The sequence below is a fragment of the Haliotis asinina genome, chromosome 2, assembly GCF_037392515.1.
Source record: "Haliotis asinina isolate JCU_RB_2024 chromosome 2, JCU_Hal_asi_v2, whole genome shotgun sequence".
Taxonomy (NCBI): Eukaryota; Metazoa; Mollusca; class Gastropoda; order Lepetellida; family Haliotidae; genus Haliotis; species Haliotis asinina.
The window spans coordinates 98057282-98073672 of record NC_090281.1 but is presented as its reverse complement, the minus strand read 5'-3'; the positions used below and the strand labels follow the sequence as shown (position 1 = coordinate 98073672).

At 41.8% G+C, this 16391-nt stretch overlaps 1 protein-coding gene across 1 annotated transcript; it reads right to left on the bottom strand.

The window, feature by feature from the left end:
* Positions 1-2915: 2915 nt before the first annotated feature.
* LOC137273055 (von Willebrand factor A domain-containing protein 5A-like) lies at positions 2916-16330 on the bottom strand. The gene is made up of 16 exons (XM_067805495.1): positions 16282-16330; positions 15218-15420; positions 13508-13730; positions 12854-13017; positions 11968-12070; positions 11639-11746; positions 11074-11200; positions 10563-10707; positions 9732-9811; positions 9264-9378; positions 8480-8641; positions 7764-7941; positions 5556-5706; positions 4765-4802; positions 3662-3786; positions 2916-3308 (listed from the first exon to the last, which is right to left on the bottom strand). The coding sequence occupies exons 1-16, from the start codon at positions 16328-16330 to the stop codon at positions 2916-2918; spliced, it is 2364 nt and encodes a 787-aa protein (XP_067661596.1).
* Between the last annotated feature and the right edge of the window lie 61 nt (positions 16331-16391).

Below are 16391 nucleotides of genomic sequence, written 5' to 3'. Positions count from 1 at the left end.
TTGTTTTCTTCTTCCCGATCAATGACGGTAGAGTTTAGTGAACCTTCACTCGTTTATGAAACATTTAGCACAGGTCGTCGTAAATACAAGTTGCCATAGGCATTCAAATAGAAACAATAAAATATCCGCTCGTTTCTGATACCGTAGAATATAACAACGGATATCACGTGCTTTAAATGTTGAATGATCATACCATGTGCATTAAATGTTGAGTAATTATACCATGTGCATTAAATGTTGAGTAATCATAGCATGTGCATTAAATATTGACTGGTCATATCATGTGCATTAAATGTTGAGTAATCATAGCATGTGCATTAAATGTTGACTGGTCATATCATGTGCATTAAATGTTGAGTAGTCATATCATGTGCATTAAATGTTGAGTAGTCATAGCATGTGCATTAAATGATGAATCACCATGCCGTATTCTATCCAGTGATTCATGCCGACATTGTTCACCAATACTATAATTTCCTGCCTGACAGATTCCGTATTGGTGGATATTCTCAAGTGGTGACGGTTTATATTCATCAGGTACATCTTTGCACACGTGAAGCAATTTAATCATGGAAGTATATATAATTATTTAGTAAAAGTCACCAGTACCATAGATCTAAGTAATTTAAAATGATTTTACATATTTCCGAATGAACAATATATGACAAACCGTCTCAGATACAGTCAGTGGTCGATACTTACCTAACTAATCAAAGCAGCTACTGTAACCCCACAATACTGGTTTTATCCCCCAAAGCATATTAGATAATAGAAAATAGGTTGACCCTACACACTTACTAAAAAAGGGAACTCCCGGAAAAAGATTTCACACCACTGACATTGATATAGTAATAGTGTCAGGCTATCCCCAGGTAAATTAGCAGGTTTAAACGGTGCTAAACATTCTAAGCACTAATGCGATACTATACCAAGTGAAACGTATGTTATAACGACACAAAGAAACCAACCTGACACATCACATTACTTACAAACATTGTATTTGTGGAGACACTTCCTGCCAAAGCCTCCACCTGCAGCAACGTGATTCGGTCAAATGACGGCAGGTCAGCGCGAAACTTAACCCCCCGGACACCATATAACGGTTCATTACGTATGGGCCAGCGGAATATACAATGATGATACCGCCACCATAAACACCTACGGTCAGCCATGCTCCCTACAGCGGACCTATTCACTGCATCACTGCTCGACTATAGAGAGTTTTTAAGAGCCCAAATCCCAGCCAATCTCTGTTGACTGAGTAAATACTAAAATTGCTCCTAAAAAGAGTTTTATTGCTGTCACACGGTTCAGACGTTGAGGGTATTTAAATGTGTTGATTAATCTTCGCTTTAATATGCATATTTTCTCAGAGTTGCGTGTCATTATCCATTTAATGCAAAAGGAATTTTAAACTATAGTGTGATTCTTTTATGGACCACACCCTCTAACGTTATTGTGTGATGCAACACGAAATTCTATTGGTAAATCTGTCAAGTTGTGCAACATAAAGCATCGGCCCTATTGATCAATATCAACACACTGAATACGTCGTCAATCTGAACATTAAGAAATCACCGTATTGACACATGTGTCGGTGCAATGGGCTGTTTACCAAAAATATCGTTTGGTGGCGTCAAGGAGAACGTCATGTGATCTGTTGATCCATGTTACACCAAATCCCCACCCCCCCACCCCCATATATATAACATGTCACTCAATATGTACAGAATGATCCGGCCACACCATGGCCTGGGGTGATAAGTTATGAAACAATTCACGTATCTGATCCGGGCGGAGTGCATACTTATCCCTCCACCATGATGGAGTGACAATACATTAAACAACGCCGTGTTCCTCAAAATAATGACATAAACAAAAATCCATATTATTCAAATGTTTGTTAGATTGCGTTGTTTAAGTGATAGGAGTATTGAATACAATCGCCATTCAAGTATCTCAAGAAGAATCGTAACTGACTTTTAGAAATTGTCCAGGGGTTGAAAAGGATGTTTCGTTCCCTTGTAACTGTTTTACAACACATCGTGTAGATTACCTTTTACCGAAAGAAGCTAAACTATTCCAACGAAAGAATATATGAAGAAGAAGTGAAATCCCAGACAGTTCAAGGGAATCTGGAAACAAGGTTTCTGTAGGGACCAGGACACGGCAGGAGGAAACACTGTGTCAGGTTAAGGTTTGCTGACGACCATGGAAGATACTAAGATATATTATATCAGTAAGATGTCCTTAGACAGTACGTTGTTATGGGTATCATAAGATGATCGTCTTTGTTAGCCATAGCTAGGGTATCCATGATTCATTCATAGTTACACCAATAAACATTAAATATATACAAATATGGTTCTCTTCTTCACGTGGTCAACATGACACCAATCACCTGCAGAATAGTTTTGTCAGTATTGTAACCACGAGTGTCAATAGTCACAAGTCAACAGACATTAACGGATTCTATTAGAGCAACAATATTCGTGCATTGCTTTGACATTGATCAAAGTGACGTGAGAATACCAGGCAATGGGGCTGTTGGATTTGTAAATAGAAGTGGATTATATGCATCCATTATATGTAAATTTGTCGGAGGAAATCGAGAAGTATTGTTGTCGCATACGTCTGCCACACCGACGACCAAAGGGACGCTATTGACAAACCAACACCCATTATCAGGGAGGATCTGGATTCAAACCTACGATCTTTGAATGCTGGTGGGCCCAAGCGAAATGGGTGGTCGAGTTTGTTGTGCACGTCAGTATTCTCTGAATAATTTTTTGACTGGTCTCCAGTAACTGAACATGAGTATCAACAGGAGATCCACCGCAGTTGGTGTCGTCAGTGTCTATAAGTGTCTCAGTGAGCGCACCTGAGCTTGCAGAGCCTAAATTAAAATTCATATATTACACCGGGTTGGCCCTTTGAGAACTCAAAACTTCGGTGTGTGAAACTTTGCGATTACTGAAACTGTCGTGTATCACATTGTCACCGGAGTTTCTGCATGTATTCTCTGTGAATGATGGACTGCCTTGCGAACTTGTCTCGGGTGTGCAAGACATTGACGAAACATCGTCCTCACTCTCATTCAACATAATGCCCTTGATTTCGTCGTCTTCGTCTGTGAACACAGCGTCTTGAACGTCCCTTAGAAACTTGTCCACCTCCTCTTGTTCCCCTAACTGCTTGTCCAGCCAGTCTCTGGCTTTGTTGACCACCACCTCCCACACTGGACGTTCATTTGGGCATTCCAGTGTCAACCAGCAAATCGCCAGACCAGTCGCCCATATCTTCAAGTCCTGAACAAAACAGAGGCGTTGTATGTATGTGCTAAACTGTTATTAAAACATCACATCTTCTGTGTCTAACATGGCTTTACTTCCAGCCAATTCACCTGAATGGAAGCTGTAGCTTATTACTAGATGAAGCAGTATGTCATTACTACTTTCTCTGCGTATGTCCACATTTGCACACACAGTAAAATTCAAGTATCCATTAAATATTGTCTAGTTTCCATCACCAGCTTTGAATATTGCTTGGGGAGGAACTTTGAAAATTGAGGAACACTGCCATAAAGTGGTCTTGCCTTATTTGTTTCACCCAGTATATAAAGAAACTTTGGACAAGTCAAGTATTGCTTCAAATCACTCACTGTGCAGACTGCCATGTTTATCAGTCTGTACCGTTGTACATTGATGAGACGACACAGTGTCTCAGTCAGCATCCAGGAACCGTCATTCTCCTGCACTGTCACCATCTCAGACGCTGTGGGCGAACCTGAACAACTCAATAAGTCATTGCTGACACGACCTGCAATATACCACAGGAAAGATAAATGATAAACTTAAATATTTGTATCCTTATTTGTCGTTCAGAAGTATATTTTAAAAGCAAATATGCCAGTAAGAGGCAAATAACCCCCATCAGATCTGAGACATATCGCAGGTTGATTGTGATCAATTTCCTGAATATCGTTGTCGGATGAGATGAGGTATGCTACGTCATGTCGTGTGAAAAGACAACAACCATACGGTTTGCTGGATATCGGGTCAGAGCATCCTTCACTGATTGAAACAATTCATATCTAGGGTTGTGAGTGATGACTCATAATTCCAGTTAAAATATGGTTTCACCTGTTGGGTGAAAGCCCACCTCTCTCCCATCGCGTATGTGTTGCCACACCAGAGTGCATAGCAGAGCAGGCTAAACCAACGCTTGTTGCATTCAGTCACGACAAAGGGGGACAACTAATTCCGACATCACAGACCACCTGTGTGTTGTGCCTTTAGCCGATGCCTGTCAGCTTCAGGTAAGGTCCAAGCCCAAACTAACAGAAATTATTACTGTTAAACAAATGAGTATAACATGCAGCAGAATAAATGATTAAACACAGAGACAGTTTAAGTTTCTTGACAACGATACAACAAGCTATATCGAAACGTCGCTTCACCTGAGCAAACAGTTGCTCATCCATAAAGTTTGTCCTTCTCGGATGGCGGTATTGATGTGATAATAAGAGGAAGGCAATGGCAATTGAGGCCCGCACAAAGTATACGTGGCTGACTAGATCAGTTACCAGTGATTCCCGGAATACTCTAATCTGTTGTTTGTATCAGTTCATTGTATGCAGTTGGGATGTGATATCCCTGATCTCTGTTGATCGAGAGCTTGTGTCTTCAACTGCTTCTGCTGGTTTTCAATTCCTGCTTCTGCTGGTTTTCAATTCTAATAATGCAAGTCAAACAAATCATTTACCTTCATCGGTGGTATCTGCTACATCCGCTTCATTTGACCTGCAGCAGACATGGGTAAAGTGGTCTGGTCACTTCAGTTCATTCCACGAATATATTACTAAAAAGCAGTTAAAACACTTGCTTCCTTCATAGCATGACAAATTAACTCTATGAATATGTTTCATTTGTATCCTAATTAAGACTAATCTTTGGTTATTAGTTTGCGCCATGTTGTCATCTGTAGATATTATGTATTGTGATCTACCTTCAGTTGTTGTCATCTGTAGATATTATGTATTGTGATGTACCTTCAGTTGTTGTCGATCTATAACTCAGTTTCATGTTGTAAATGGCACTTAGTTTTATCTTATATGCTACTTTGAAATCTCGAACTGTGATGTACTAGTTGTTTTACTGTCCTTTGGTGACAGATTTTATAAAGCAGAACTATAACGTATTTACAGTTTTAGTCAGATCATGGCTGAAGTATTGGTATGGCGACTTTACATTTTGACTCACTGTTATGATTATCATCATTTTAAGGGAGGTAGAGCAAAACCTCGCTAAAGCGGACACACTAAGCTCCCTATGAACTCATAAAGAGTAACGTACGTCCGGAATACCGGTACACTTGCATTTAGAAGACCTTTGTATATCGCGAATCGGATAACCAGCCATCCGGATTACCGAGAGTCCACAGTAGAAGTATCTAGCTCTGTCACTCAGCTGCACGACCGAAAGTTTAATGATGCATAACTTTTGTTAATGAATTAATCACAGTGATAGACACACCAAGCCTTACTCATGAGTGGCTTATACCTCACGTCCGTTTTCTGACGTGTAGTGGGCTGTGGGTGGTCCTCAGTGGTCAATACGTCCACACCAACGAATGACGTGTACTTTGAAATCACATTGCCGGAAATACTCGCAGCTACTATATCATCTTTCTTCGCTCCGCTGAACTCTGAAATACGGCGAAAATGTTTGCTGAATGTTACTGCTTCTAATACAAAATATTTATGCACAAAACAGTCACGGATTACAAACACGTTTGACAGAGAAACACTGTATTTAGCTATACATACTTATTATTCGTATCTATGGAATACAGAGAAGAGCCGACGAGTGTGGAGGGAAAACGGAGAAGGGGTGAGGTACGTTGTGAATAAGCTTTTAGTTCTAGACGATACTTCCAGAGAGGATGGCGAGGGGGTGAAATACGTTGTGAATAAGCTTTTAGTTCTAGGCGATACATAGAGGGAGGATTGTGAGGGGTGAGGTACGTTGTGAATATACTTTTAGTTCTAAGCGATACTTACAGGGAGGATTGTGAGGGGGTGAAATACGTTGTGAATAAGCTTTTAGTTCTAGGCGATACATAGACGGAGGGTTGTGAGGGGTAAGGTACGTTGTGAATAAGCTTTTAGTTCTAGACGATACTTCCAGAGAGGATGGCGAGGGGGTGAAATACGTTGTGAATAAGCTTTTAGTTCTAGGCGATACATAGAGGGAGGATTGTGAGGGGTGAGGTACGTTGTGAATATACTTTTAGTTCTAGGCGATTCTTACAGGGAGGATTGTGAGGGGGTGAAATACGTTGTGAATAAGCTTTTAGCTCTAGGCGATACTTACAGAGAGGATGGCGAGGGGGTGAAATACGTTGTGAATAAACTTTTAGTTCTATTCGATACATAGAGGGAGGATTGTGAGGGGTGAGGTACGTTGTGAATAAGCTTTTAGTTCTAGGCGATGCCTACAGAGAGGATGGCGAGGAGGTGAAATACGCTGTGAGTAAGCTTAGTGTTCTAGACGATACTTACCGGAGAGAGGCGAGGGGTGAGATACGTTGTGAATGAGCTTTTAGTTCTAGGCGATACTTACAGAGAGGATGGCGAGGGGGTGAAATACGCTGTGAATAAGCTTAGTGTTCTAGACGATACTTACCGGAGAGAGGCGAGGGGTGAGATACGTTGTGAATGAGCTTTTAGTTCTAGGCGATACTTACCGTGAGAGATGAGGGGGTGGGGTACGTAGTGAATAAGCTTAAAGTTCTAGACGATACTTATCGGAGAGAGGCGAGGGGTGACACACGTTATGAATAGGCTTATAGTTCTAGGCGATACCTACAGAGAGGATGGCGAGGGCTTGAAATACGTTGTGAATAAGCTTTTAGTTCTATTCGATACATAGAGGGAGGATTGTGAGGGGTGAGGTACGTTGTGAATAAGCTTATAGTTCTAGGCGATACCTACAGAGAGGATGGCGAGGAGGTGAAATACGCTGTGAGTAAGCTTAGTGTTCTAGACGATACTTACCGGAGAGAGGCGAGGGGTGAGGTACGTTGTGAATAAGCTTTGAGTTATAGACGATACATAGAGGGGTGATTGTGAGGGGTGACATACGTTGTGAATATACTTTTAGTTCTGGGCGATACATACAGGGAGGATTGTGAGGGGGTGAAATACGTTGTGAATAAGCTTATAGTTCTAGGCGATACTTACAGAGAGGATGGCGAGGGAGTGAAATACGTTGTGAATAAGCTTATAGTTCTAGGCGATACACAGAGGGAGGATTGTGAGGGGGTGAGTTACTTTGTAAAGCCGCTTACAGTTTCATGCGATATTTACAGGAGAGAAATCGTCCAGAGGATTTTCAGGGATAGAACATGTGTGTGTTTCCAGACCACTACATTTTATTTTTGAATCACACTTGTACTATGTAATAATATTGTTTTATGTTTTTGTGTTGTCTAAATCTAAATTCAGAAATATTTCAGCTATATGACGGCGGGCTGTAATACGTATTTATTTAAATAAATAATATGTTCGATTGAGGGCGTGGCGTGATGTGACGGTGTGAGCTGTGAGATGTGATGTGATCTGTTTGTGGGGAGTGTGAACTGTTGTAGTGTCTTGATGTTGGTGAGGTGTGCTATGATGGGCACTGTATGTGGTGTTCTGTGATCTGAAGTGTGAGTGGTGATGTAGGTTTGACGCAGTGTCCTTGTACCTGGTTAATTACCTTTGTCGATGACTTCCAGGTGTTTGATCAGGGCGTTAATCGCCATCCTGTGCATGTATGTTTGAGATGTGGTGGAAGCGTCCCGGGAGACGTCGAAGGTAATGGTGTACGTGAACCCCTTCTCCCCAATCCTGCCAGAGACTCTGGCTGTTCCAATAGATGGCGTGTGGCGATCAATCTGTGTGGAGAGCATGAGTGAGTGAGTTTGGATCCCACCACTTTGGGTACTTCTTCAGTAATAACCCGGAACGTCTGCTTGATCGCGGCTCATGAGAATACAGAATAAGGCGACACTTGTTTATAATGCCATTTCCATTAAACACAACTGGGGTAGCGAATGTTTCGGGGTAGTCATAAATCACAGAACGACGATAAAGATCCTAACACATCGAGGATAGTATGGCATGGATTTGATGAGGTTTGAATACATTACTGGCATAGTGTTACTTAAAATCTGATCACTCACTTGCTAAAATACAAAGGCACCTCGATATTATAACAATTGTTTTATAACACTGGTATGTCCATACTTTTACAACAGCACGCTGAAGTCGCGGGCGTGATCGTCTTCTTGGTTAAATCCACGAAGCCCGTTTCTTGTTTATCCTTTGATGATATTGGGCCTATATTCCTAAAAGCAGGGTAAAGCTATACTCATTCACACACTTGCTGTTAAAACAGTTCCGCTTAACTACCACAAGTTCACCATGTCCTACCTCCCCATCCACAATGGCATAGAGTGTGTATTTCCCGCCATTGAGCATCACTGGACAGTCTCTCGGCAGTCTCCACGCCACTTTCAGACCCTCGGGAAGGTCAAGTGTGAGGTCAAGGCCGGTCACGATGGGTTGCAAAGCGTACCTCAAGAGCTTCATCACCTTCAAACAGTGAAATAAGTCCACGATAATAGTTTAAGTATCTAATTCGCGAAAACAGATAATGTAAATGAAATACCAGTTTGCTAATCGGCATCAAGGGCAAAGTGCTATAAAAACGTATTATGTTCCTTGACTTGACAATGTGTGTGTCAGCGGTGCTGCACATGCCTGTATAATACTGGGTTTACGTAATACGCACCGGAAATACTTGGATATAATTAATCACTGTTCTCATATCCAACTTATTCTCTCAGTGACATCCATATGTCTTCACTGTATTACATCAGGCTCCAAAGGCCTCAGCTACTTATCTTCACTCTATAACATCAGGATTTAGAGACCCCAGCTACTTATCTTCACCGGCCTTCACTCTATAACATCAGGCTTTAAAGACCTCAGCTACTTATCTTCACTCTATAACATCAGGCTTTAAAGACCTCAGCTACTTATCTTCACCGAAAGTTGGTGACGACGACTAACGCCATACATAAGAAGAAGCATTGACTGAACTTGTATCAGCGTCCATATACAGTACTTACAAAACTCTCTACCTTGTCATAGAAAATATACACAGATTACGGTCGATTGTTTCTTCTCAATTTCACGATATACCCATATTCACCTTCTTATGAAGATTATCAGTGTCTCTCACAAACTCTACCAGCCCACCTCCGGCCTTGGCGACCCTTCTCACCAGTGACGTCGACAACGCAGCACCGACACTAACTGTGAAGACCCTAGAGTGGAGATACATAAGTTATACTTGAAAACTAGAAAGCTGTGCCTGACGGTGGCAATTATTAAACATGTATGGAACTTTTACATGTCGCCGGAAATTGCTCGATATGTGTTCCTGTGCTTGACGGAAACTGCAACACGATATCAAGCTTGTCATTCTGCTTGTCCCATATACGTAACTGGAATGATACTGAAATTGAGGCTGAACCCGACTCATTTTGAAAGCCAAATATAATGTTTAACCTGACATTATATGCGTATCATCATATAACACTCTGACGATATCAAGGTACAAGTAAAGGTTTGATGTGACACCTAGCCTGAAGGACACAACGTTCCTAGGAAAGCGCACCTGCTGGATCTGACTTTCTTCTTGACTAGATCCACAATGTGATCAACCCTGGAGACATCTCCGTCCGTCAGAAGGAACACCTGCAACAGAGCACTGATACATCGCAACATTCTCAGGAGTGGTATATCGCATAATCTGAGTACATCAAGTCAAACGAGTATTTGTATTGGAGGGAACATGTCTTAGCTTTTACGATAACTGTCACGAACGACGTTACTGCTACTGCTGCTGCTACTGCTACTGCTACTGTTACTGCTACTGCTACTGCTACTGCTACTGCTACTGCTACTGCTACTGATACGGCTACTGATACGGCTACTGATACGGCTACTGCTTTTGTCAATGCTACTCCTAGTACTACTAATGCTACTTCTACTAATGTTGCCACAACTACTAATCTATAGGCCCCGTGAAGGTCCCGGGGTAGAAAAGGCGACTCAGCTTGTCGTAAGAGGCGACTAACGGGATCGGGTGGTCAGACTCGCTGACTTGGTTGGCAGATGTCATCGGTTCCCAATTGCGCAGATCGATGCTCATGTTGCTGATCACTGGATTGTCTGGTCCAGACTCAATTATTTACAGACCGCCGCCATATAGCTGGAATATTGCTGAGTGCGGCGTAAAACTAAACTCACTCACTCACTAATCTATAGACTACTTCCATCAATGACGGTGAGTATCGTTATTCATGTCACTGACAATAATTCACTAAAAATAAACATGTTAGCGTTACTGTACAATATTTACATTTTCGGAAACGGGAAGTGAAACTCAAATGGAGGTATAAACTCTGGAGGTATAACAACCCACTCTGATAGTCAGACGTCCTACCTGTCGAGAGAAGCCAGGGATTTCTCCTCTCTCCAACACGAAGTGTAACGGGTTGAAAAACTCACTTCCTCCCATATCAGCTCTCAGATCCTCCTGGAGCTCCAAGGCTTTCTTCAGGGAAGCTGGCCCGTATCGCTCGCTCCCCCTTCAAAACATGGATAGACGGGTACTTTCAAGGATCACAGGGAGTGGTTCCCCCATCCAAACCCATCGAAACATGAGTAAGAAATATATTACATTAATAACATATGCCTGGATATTATTAAAGAAAGAAAACACCCCAAGTATTTCCGATTTTACAATATTGTGGAATTTCAAATGACTCATCAAAAAAATAAGAAATCGTGTTTCTGTTTTTAACATTTATGACAAAATCCTTTTCGATGATGATACACGTCTATATCCCCATTAAAGTTATCAATTAAAAATTATCTTGATTAAATATAAAATCGTGCCTCTGACTTGAATTATTGTGATGAGATACATTACTGTATTTAGTATGTTTGTTTACCGAGGGAAGAGGGGAGAATATCCGGTTCCAAAGCTGATGACGTTGAAGTAGCAGTCTGTCGGAAGACTCTTCAGGAAGCACAAGAGAAGCTCTTGGGTTCTTCGTATCGGTTTGCCGTTCATGCTGCCTGTTGTGGAAAACATTGGTAGCTTCACCACCACACTGTTACATGACTAGTGTGATTGATATCATTGATCACTGTCTCCCTTAGATGTGTCTGCATTCGAAGGATTGCCATTGCCGGGGAGTTATTATTTGATATTTGTGACCCATTACCTTCGACTTGTGATTCAACTGCATTGTACTAGGAATCTGTATTGTGATTCACTGTAACTTGTTCATCGTTTGCTCAATATATTATTGAAAATTATAGATTTGTCTGTGTTATATTTTGCTGGTTAAGAGATGATTTCTTGTACCTTTTGTCTTTTATTTACCGTAGCACAGTATGTAATAACCAACTTAAAGGACTGGTATCTCTGCGTTCGTTATAACCAAATTTCACAGTAATTGATGACTGCCGACAACACCCTGCTCGTAAAACAGTACAAGCTGCCTTACGTACCTGATCTGTCCAGAATGAAGATCAACTCAACGTTCAGAGGCCCCGAGATGACATTTGGGTGGAAGGACATCATCAGTATGTCTCTCCGAAGAAGGGATGAAGACGCACCTTTATATGACAACAGAAACAAACAAAAGTGGGATATGTTCACACCGTGGGACCTAACCCAGCTTGTCTGTCCTAAAGTGTAAATCCGTAAGTATGAGGGACTTTCTACTGAAAAAGTAGACCTTTTCTATGTATCTGTTGCTAATGCAGCATTTAATGATATTCTAGCTACGTCTCGACTGACACCAGGCGCCTGGAGAACACGTAGTGCACGGCGTTACCTTTGTTTCCTTTCTCCAGGGAGGTTTGAATGTTGTAGTCTTCCCCATATAGAACGTTGAACGATAGGTCATGTGTTGGATTGAATGGTTCAGCGAGATGTATCTGAAATGACACATCGTCCACACACTGACGTCACACATTGAACAAATTCACTTCATCAGCTACCAGTTAATGGTCCTTGGAAACTAAATGAATCGGAACTATTACTCCAGCTGCCATTTTAAAAGAAATAGTCAACTTCAGCATCTGCAAGACTTATGGACTATTGTAGCTGCTTCGTACATACTCACATCATCATCATCACCACCACCGACAACAAAAATCGCCATCGCCACCACCACCGAGAACAAAAACGGATTTCTCGGGAAGAGTTCTTTCGTACATAAACTTATGACGTAACTAAAATTAGTTATTAGGTTGTACACCAGCACGTCCATAATTTTATAGTCGTATCATTTTTGTCAATTTCCAACGTTGCTAAATGTGCTTCTGTTAACCAGAAGTGGTTGGTCTTATTGCATGTGTTGTGCCCTCCGTGGTATTGCTATTTGACAACACTTGCAGTTCCACTGCGAGGCTCGGCATGTTGTGGATCCGGATGCTGCACCACCACGGGTACCAGCTGTCCTCGTATTGCAGGTGTGTTGAACATCATAGAGTTCAGGATAATTATTAGGCCGAAACATTTCCAGTTTTTTATAAACCAAGACGTGTGAATAATCGAACTCTAGGTTACTTTGCAAAATGTGTATTATTGAAAAAATGCAGTATTCTGGCAACAAGGGAAGTTTGCCAAGATACATTCTTACTAATCGCGTTACGGATAGACCCGCTAATGCGCGAGTGTGTGTGAGTGCGTACGTGCGTGTGCGCCTCTGTACATACCGTCACGGTCTTGATGATACCGCCGTCCACTACTGTGGTCAGCCTATCTGTAGTGGACCAAACTTTGGCTATCTCGTGCTTAGACACCACGGTGCCTTGGAAGGTCAGACTGTAGCAGGACGCATTCACGTCGGGGACAGCCACATCTTCATCTGCACCACTGTCTACGATAACAGAAACAAACATCAGCTTATCGCCTGTTTCGGGAATATTCATTGACTATTTGTAAGAATGGTTTTCACACTGTATCCATTAAGGGTACAAAGTGAGCCTAGTTAGGTGCCGTGACGACCAAATGTTTTAGCCACTCGGGTCCTCCACCGCCTCTGTATGCAGTTGTCACTACTCAAAGATCGTGTAAATAAGCGACATGTCAGATGTGGGTTAATGAAGCTATTTTTCGTGTACTTGTCGGTCCTATTTGTCTACTAACGTAGCATAAAGACGCATTGTCGCAAAATAGTTTTATCATAAATGTTGAACATTGAATCAAACATGGAATACATATACATTCCCTAATTTAACGTGGACACTTTTCAATGAAGAATAGGAGTTTGAACCAAAGAATTGAAGACCTTTCAAATTTGTATCCTGTTCCTATTCACATTGAACAAATCCTATTGTATAACATCACCTCATTACACAGTGCCTTACCTTCCATGTTAGGAATATGTCTAGGATTGACGACCGTGGGCAGAACAAATTTGAGAGATCCATCAATCTCCTGAGTCAGTTCCGTCACGAAAGAAAACTGAAGTTTGGCGTTCGAGTTTGGTGGAAGATTACCCAGCTTGCATCTGAAGATGTCTGTGGAAGCTACCTGTTTCTCCCTAGCAGGTCGACCAACAGCCTCAGCTTTTGTGTAGGTTTCTTCACCCTTGATGAATGATTGAATGAACTGTGATATATCGTGAGGCAATGTTTGTACTATAGAATCCCACAAAAGAAACGCATAGGCGATATGTGTTTTAAAAATCTATTAAAATCGTCAAAATGTGTACCAAAAGTGTTGATATCATGTTTTACACAATTCCACAAAAATAAAAGATCGATTTTACTCGGAAATGTTGATTTTGATGCGATTTCTGACACGGATTAAACAGTGCACAAAGGGCACGCATTGTCTGGTAATAAAAATCCAAATTACTTATGGATATTGGCATTCATTTTGCAGGGGTTTTCAAGGTCAAATCACTACGCCACGTCTTGACTCGGCGACACGGAACATCGCCATTGAATGAATGCACGCTTGAGATTACCAAACTTCTGTTGCCAGACGTCTTAATGTTAGCCTGAGCAAGAGCAGATATCGGGGGTTGCAGCTCGTTGCAGCCAAACAGGTATGACAAATGACCGTCCCCGAACAGGCTGACCTCGAATTAGCACTACAGCTCAAGATCAGCACATCTGGTTACTACATTTGCTTCCACTAGTGAGAGCACAGCAGCGATGATGTCTGTACTTAAGGGATATCCGGTCAAACTGTACGGAACAGGTAGAAAGAGATTGGTGTGAGAGCCAGGAGACCCGACGTCGGTGTGGTGCCACGTCGTCACGATCGTCCTAGGTGTCTCCGGTATCTAAATGTATCCACATGCTTGTATACGCATTACCTTCTTCTAAACTGGTGTAAAAATCTACCTGGGGACCAGTTATACGTGTTTGTAAATACAACATTTTCGCAACAGATTTCCGGTCATGTGTTTCTTTTTTGGGTAGTATATCTCACATTCCTTCTGTTACCAAACACCAAGTCACCAAAAGTTATAATTAGTAAAACTGTTATATTTGATTTAACAGACTGAATAATTATTTTATGCTTTACTAAATAATGTAATCAATCGTGTGGAAGTTACCATATTTATCAAGTGTAGTCTGGAAACCTCTAGAGTATAGAAGAAGAGCATGGCTTAATCCAGCATAGTACAGATCTTTCCTGAAGGCATTCAGACTATACAAACATTCAGACTAGACATATCAAGGGCATGCCTCTTTCATCTCAAATTACTGTACGATCAGCGGGTACGTGAAAATGTCGTTTTCACCCCGGATAAGCAGTATGTTGCTCTTAGATGAATATTAATTCTCCTGACGTACTGTTATCGTATGTTTTAACCATTAGGGTGTACCAACACACATGTTTTATTGGAGAAACACATTCCTCTCCTTGAACGTAACTCATCTGAACCAGACACGGGACTATCATCAACGATTCACGCCTTTGGTGTACGCACGTCAACAAACAATCAACGATCACACCTCAACCCCCGGGTTGCCTCTTACCACAGCTAGTATTAACACTGGTTGAAGAGGCCAGGTCGATTTGTATGATTATGTTCATGATTAAGTTATTTTTATTATCACCTGCTGTTTTTCTTGAATCTCAGCTTCGTAATGCCTGTCGTCGATGTCGGCCACAAGTTTGTAGACCACGCTGTTGTCGTCCACGGGGAAGAAAAAGGCCACGTCTACTGTGTTTTCCTGAACATTGTGATACTGGACATTGGCGTCAACATTTGCCAGGAAACCCTGAATACTCACTGATACCTCCACACTCGTCAGAGGCACTGAAACAGTACAGGTGCAGGTGAGTGGGCTCTATCTCAGAACCATTAAGTGACTGTCTTGCCATTATTTTCAATCCTCTCAAAGTCCCTATACAGTCGTAGTAACCTGTATTCAACTGAGTCACGCTGCGTAATCGACATGAGTAAATGTATAAAAGATGAGTTGTCTATATTCCACCGTCCAAGTCCTCGGTGTAGTTTTCTTCAATTGTAGCAGCAGTCCTACAACATCACACAATGCCGACACTCTGCCATGACTAAACTACTTGGGATAACACTTTCTTAGTAAAGTACAAGTTCTAGTACTTCTTTGGTTGAGTTACTGTAACATTTGACCACTTCCTAAATGTGTAATCATAAACTACTGGCGGTTAAGTGCAAAGGGACGTGGAAAGAAACGTCATTAAACACGCCACTAACACGTGTCTCACGGCTTGTGGTTTATTTCTTCGGTTGTTGTTTATCGACAGTCACCAATGTTTCAGCCACGTACCGGCAGTCCGTAAATACAGACTGGACCAGACAGTCGGGTGACTGACCTGGTGGCATGACGATTTTCAGGCCTTACCAAACGATCCCGTTACGCACATGGTACAAGCACGGGTTGCTGAAGAACACTTCTAAACAGAAACTTTACGGGTCTGTCGCTGATGAGATGTAAAGATGTTTTGTCAGTTTTGAAACAAAGCGTAGGAAAACCAACACTGTCAACCCGGCGTGCAATGTTTCCTGATGACTGGTGTCATGTACTCAAAATACCTCAACATGATGGAACGGTTTCTTGAACATACAATGATAAAGGGAGAATGTTTCAGGCAGTCCAGGAAGAGTGGACGAGGCAGGACACGGTCTACTACTTACCTGTTCGTCCTCCTTGTCCCGTGATTACTAGACCAGAGGGAATCGCCATATTCTCCACCCTACAGCCACACTGACCGCAATACACTAGTAACCCGCATACTGCCAGTTCG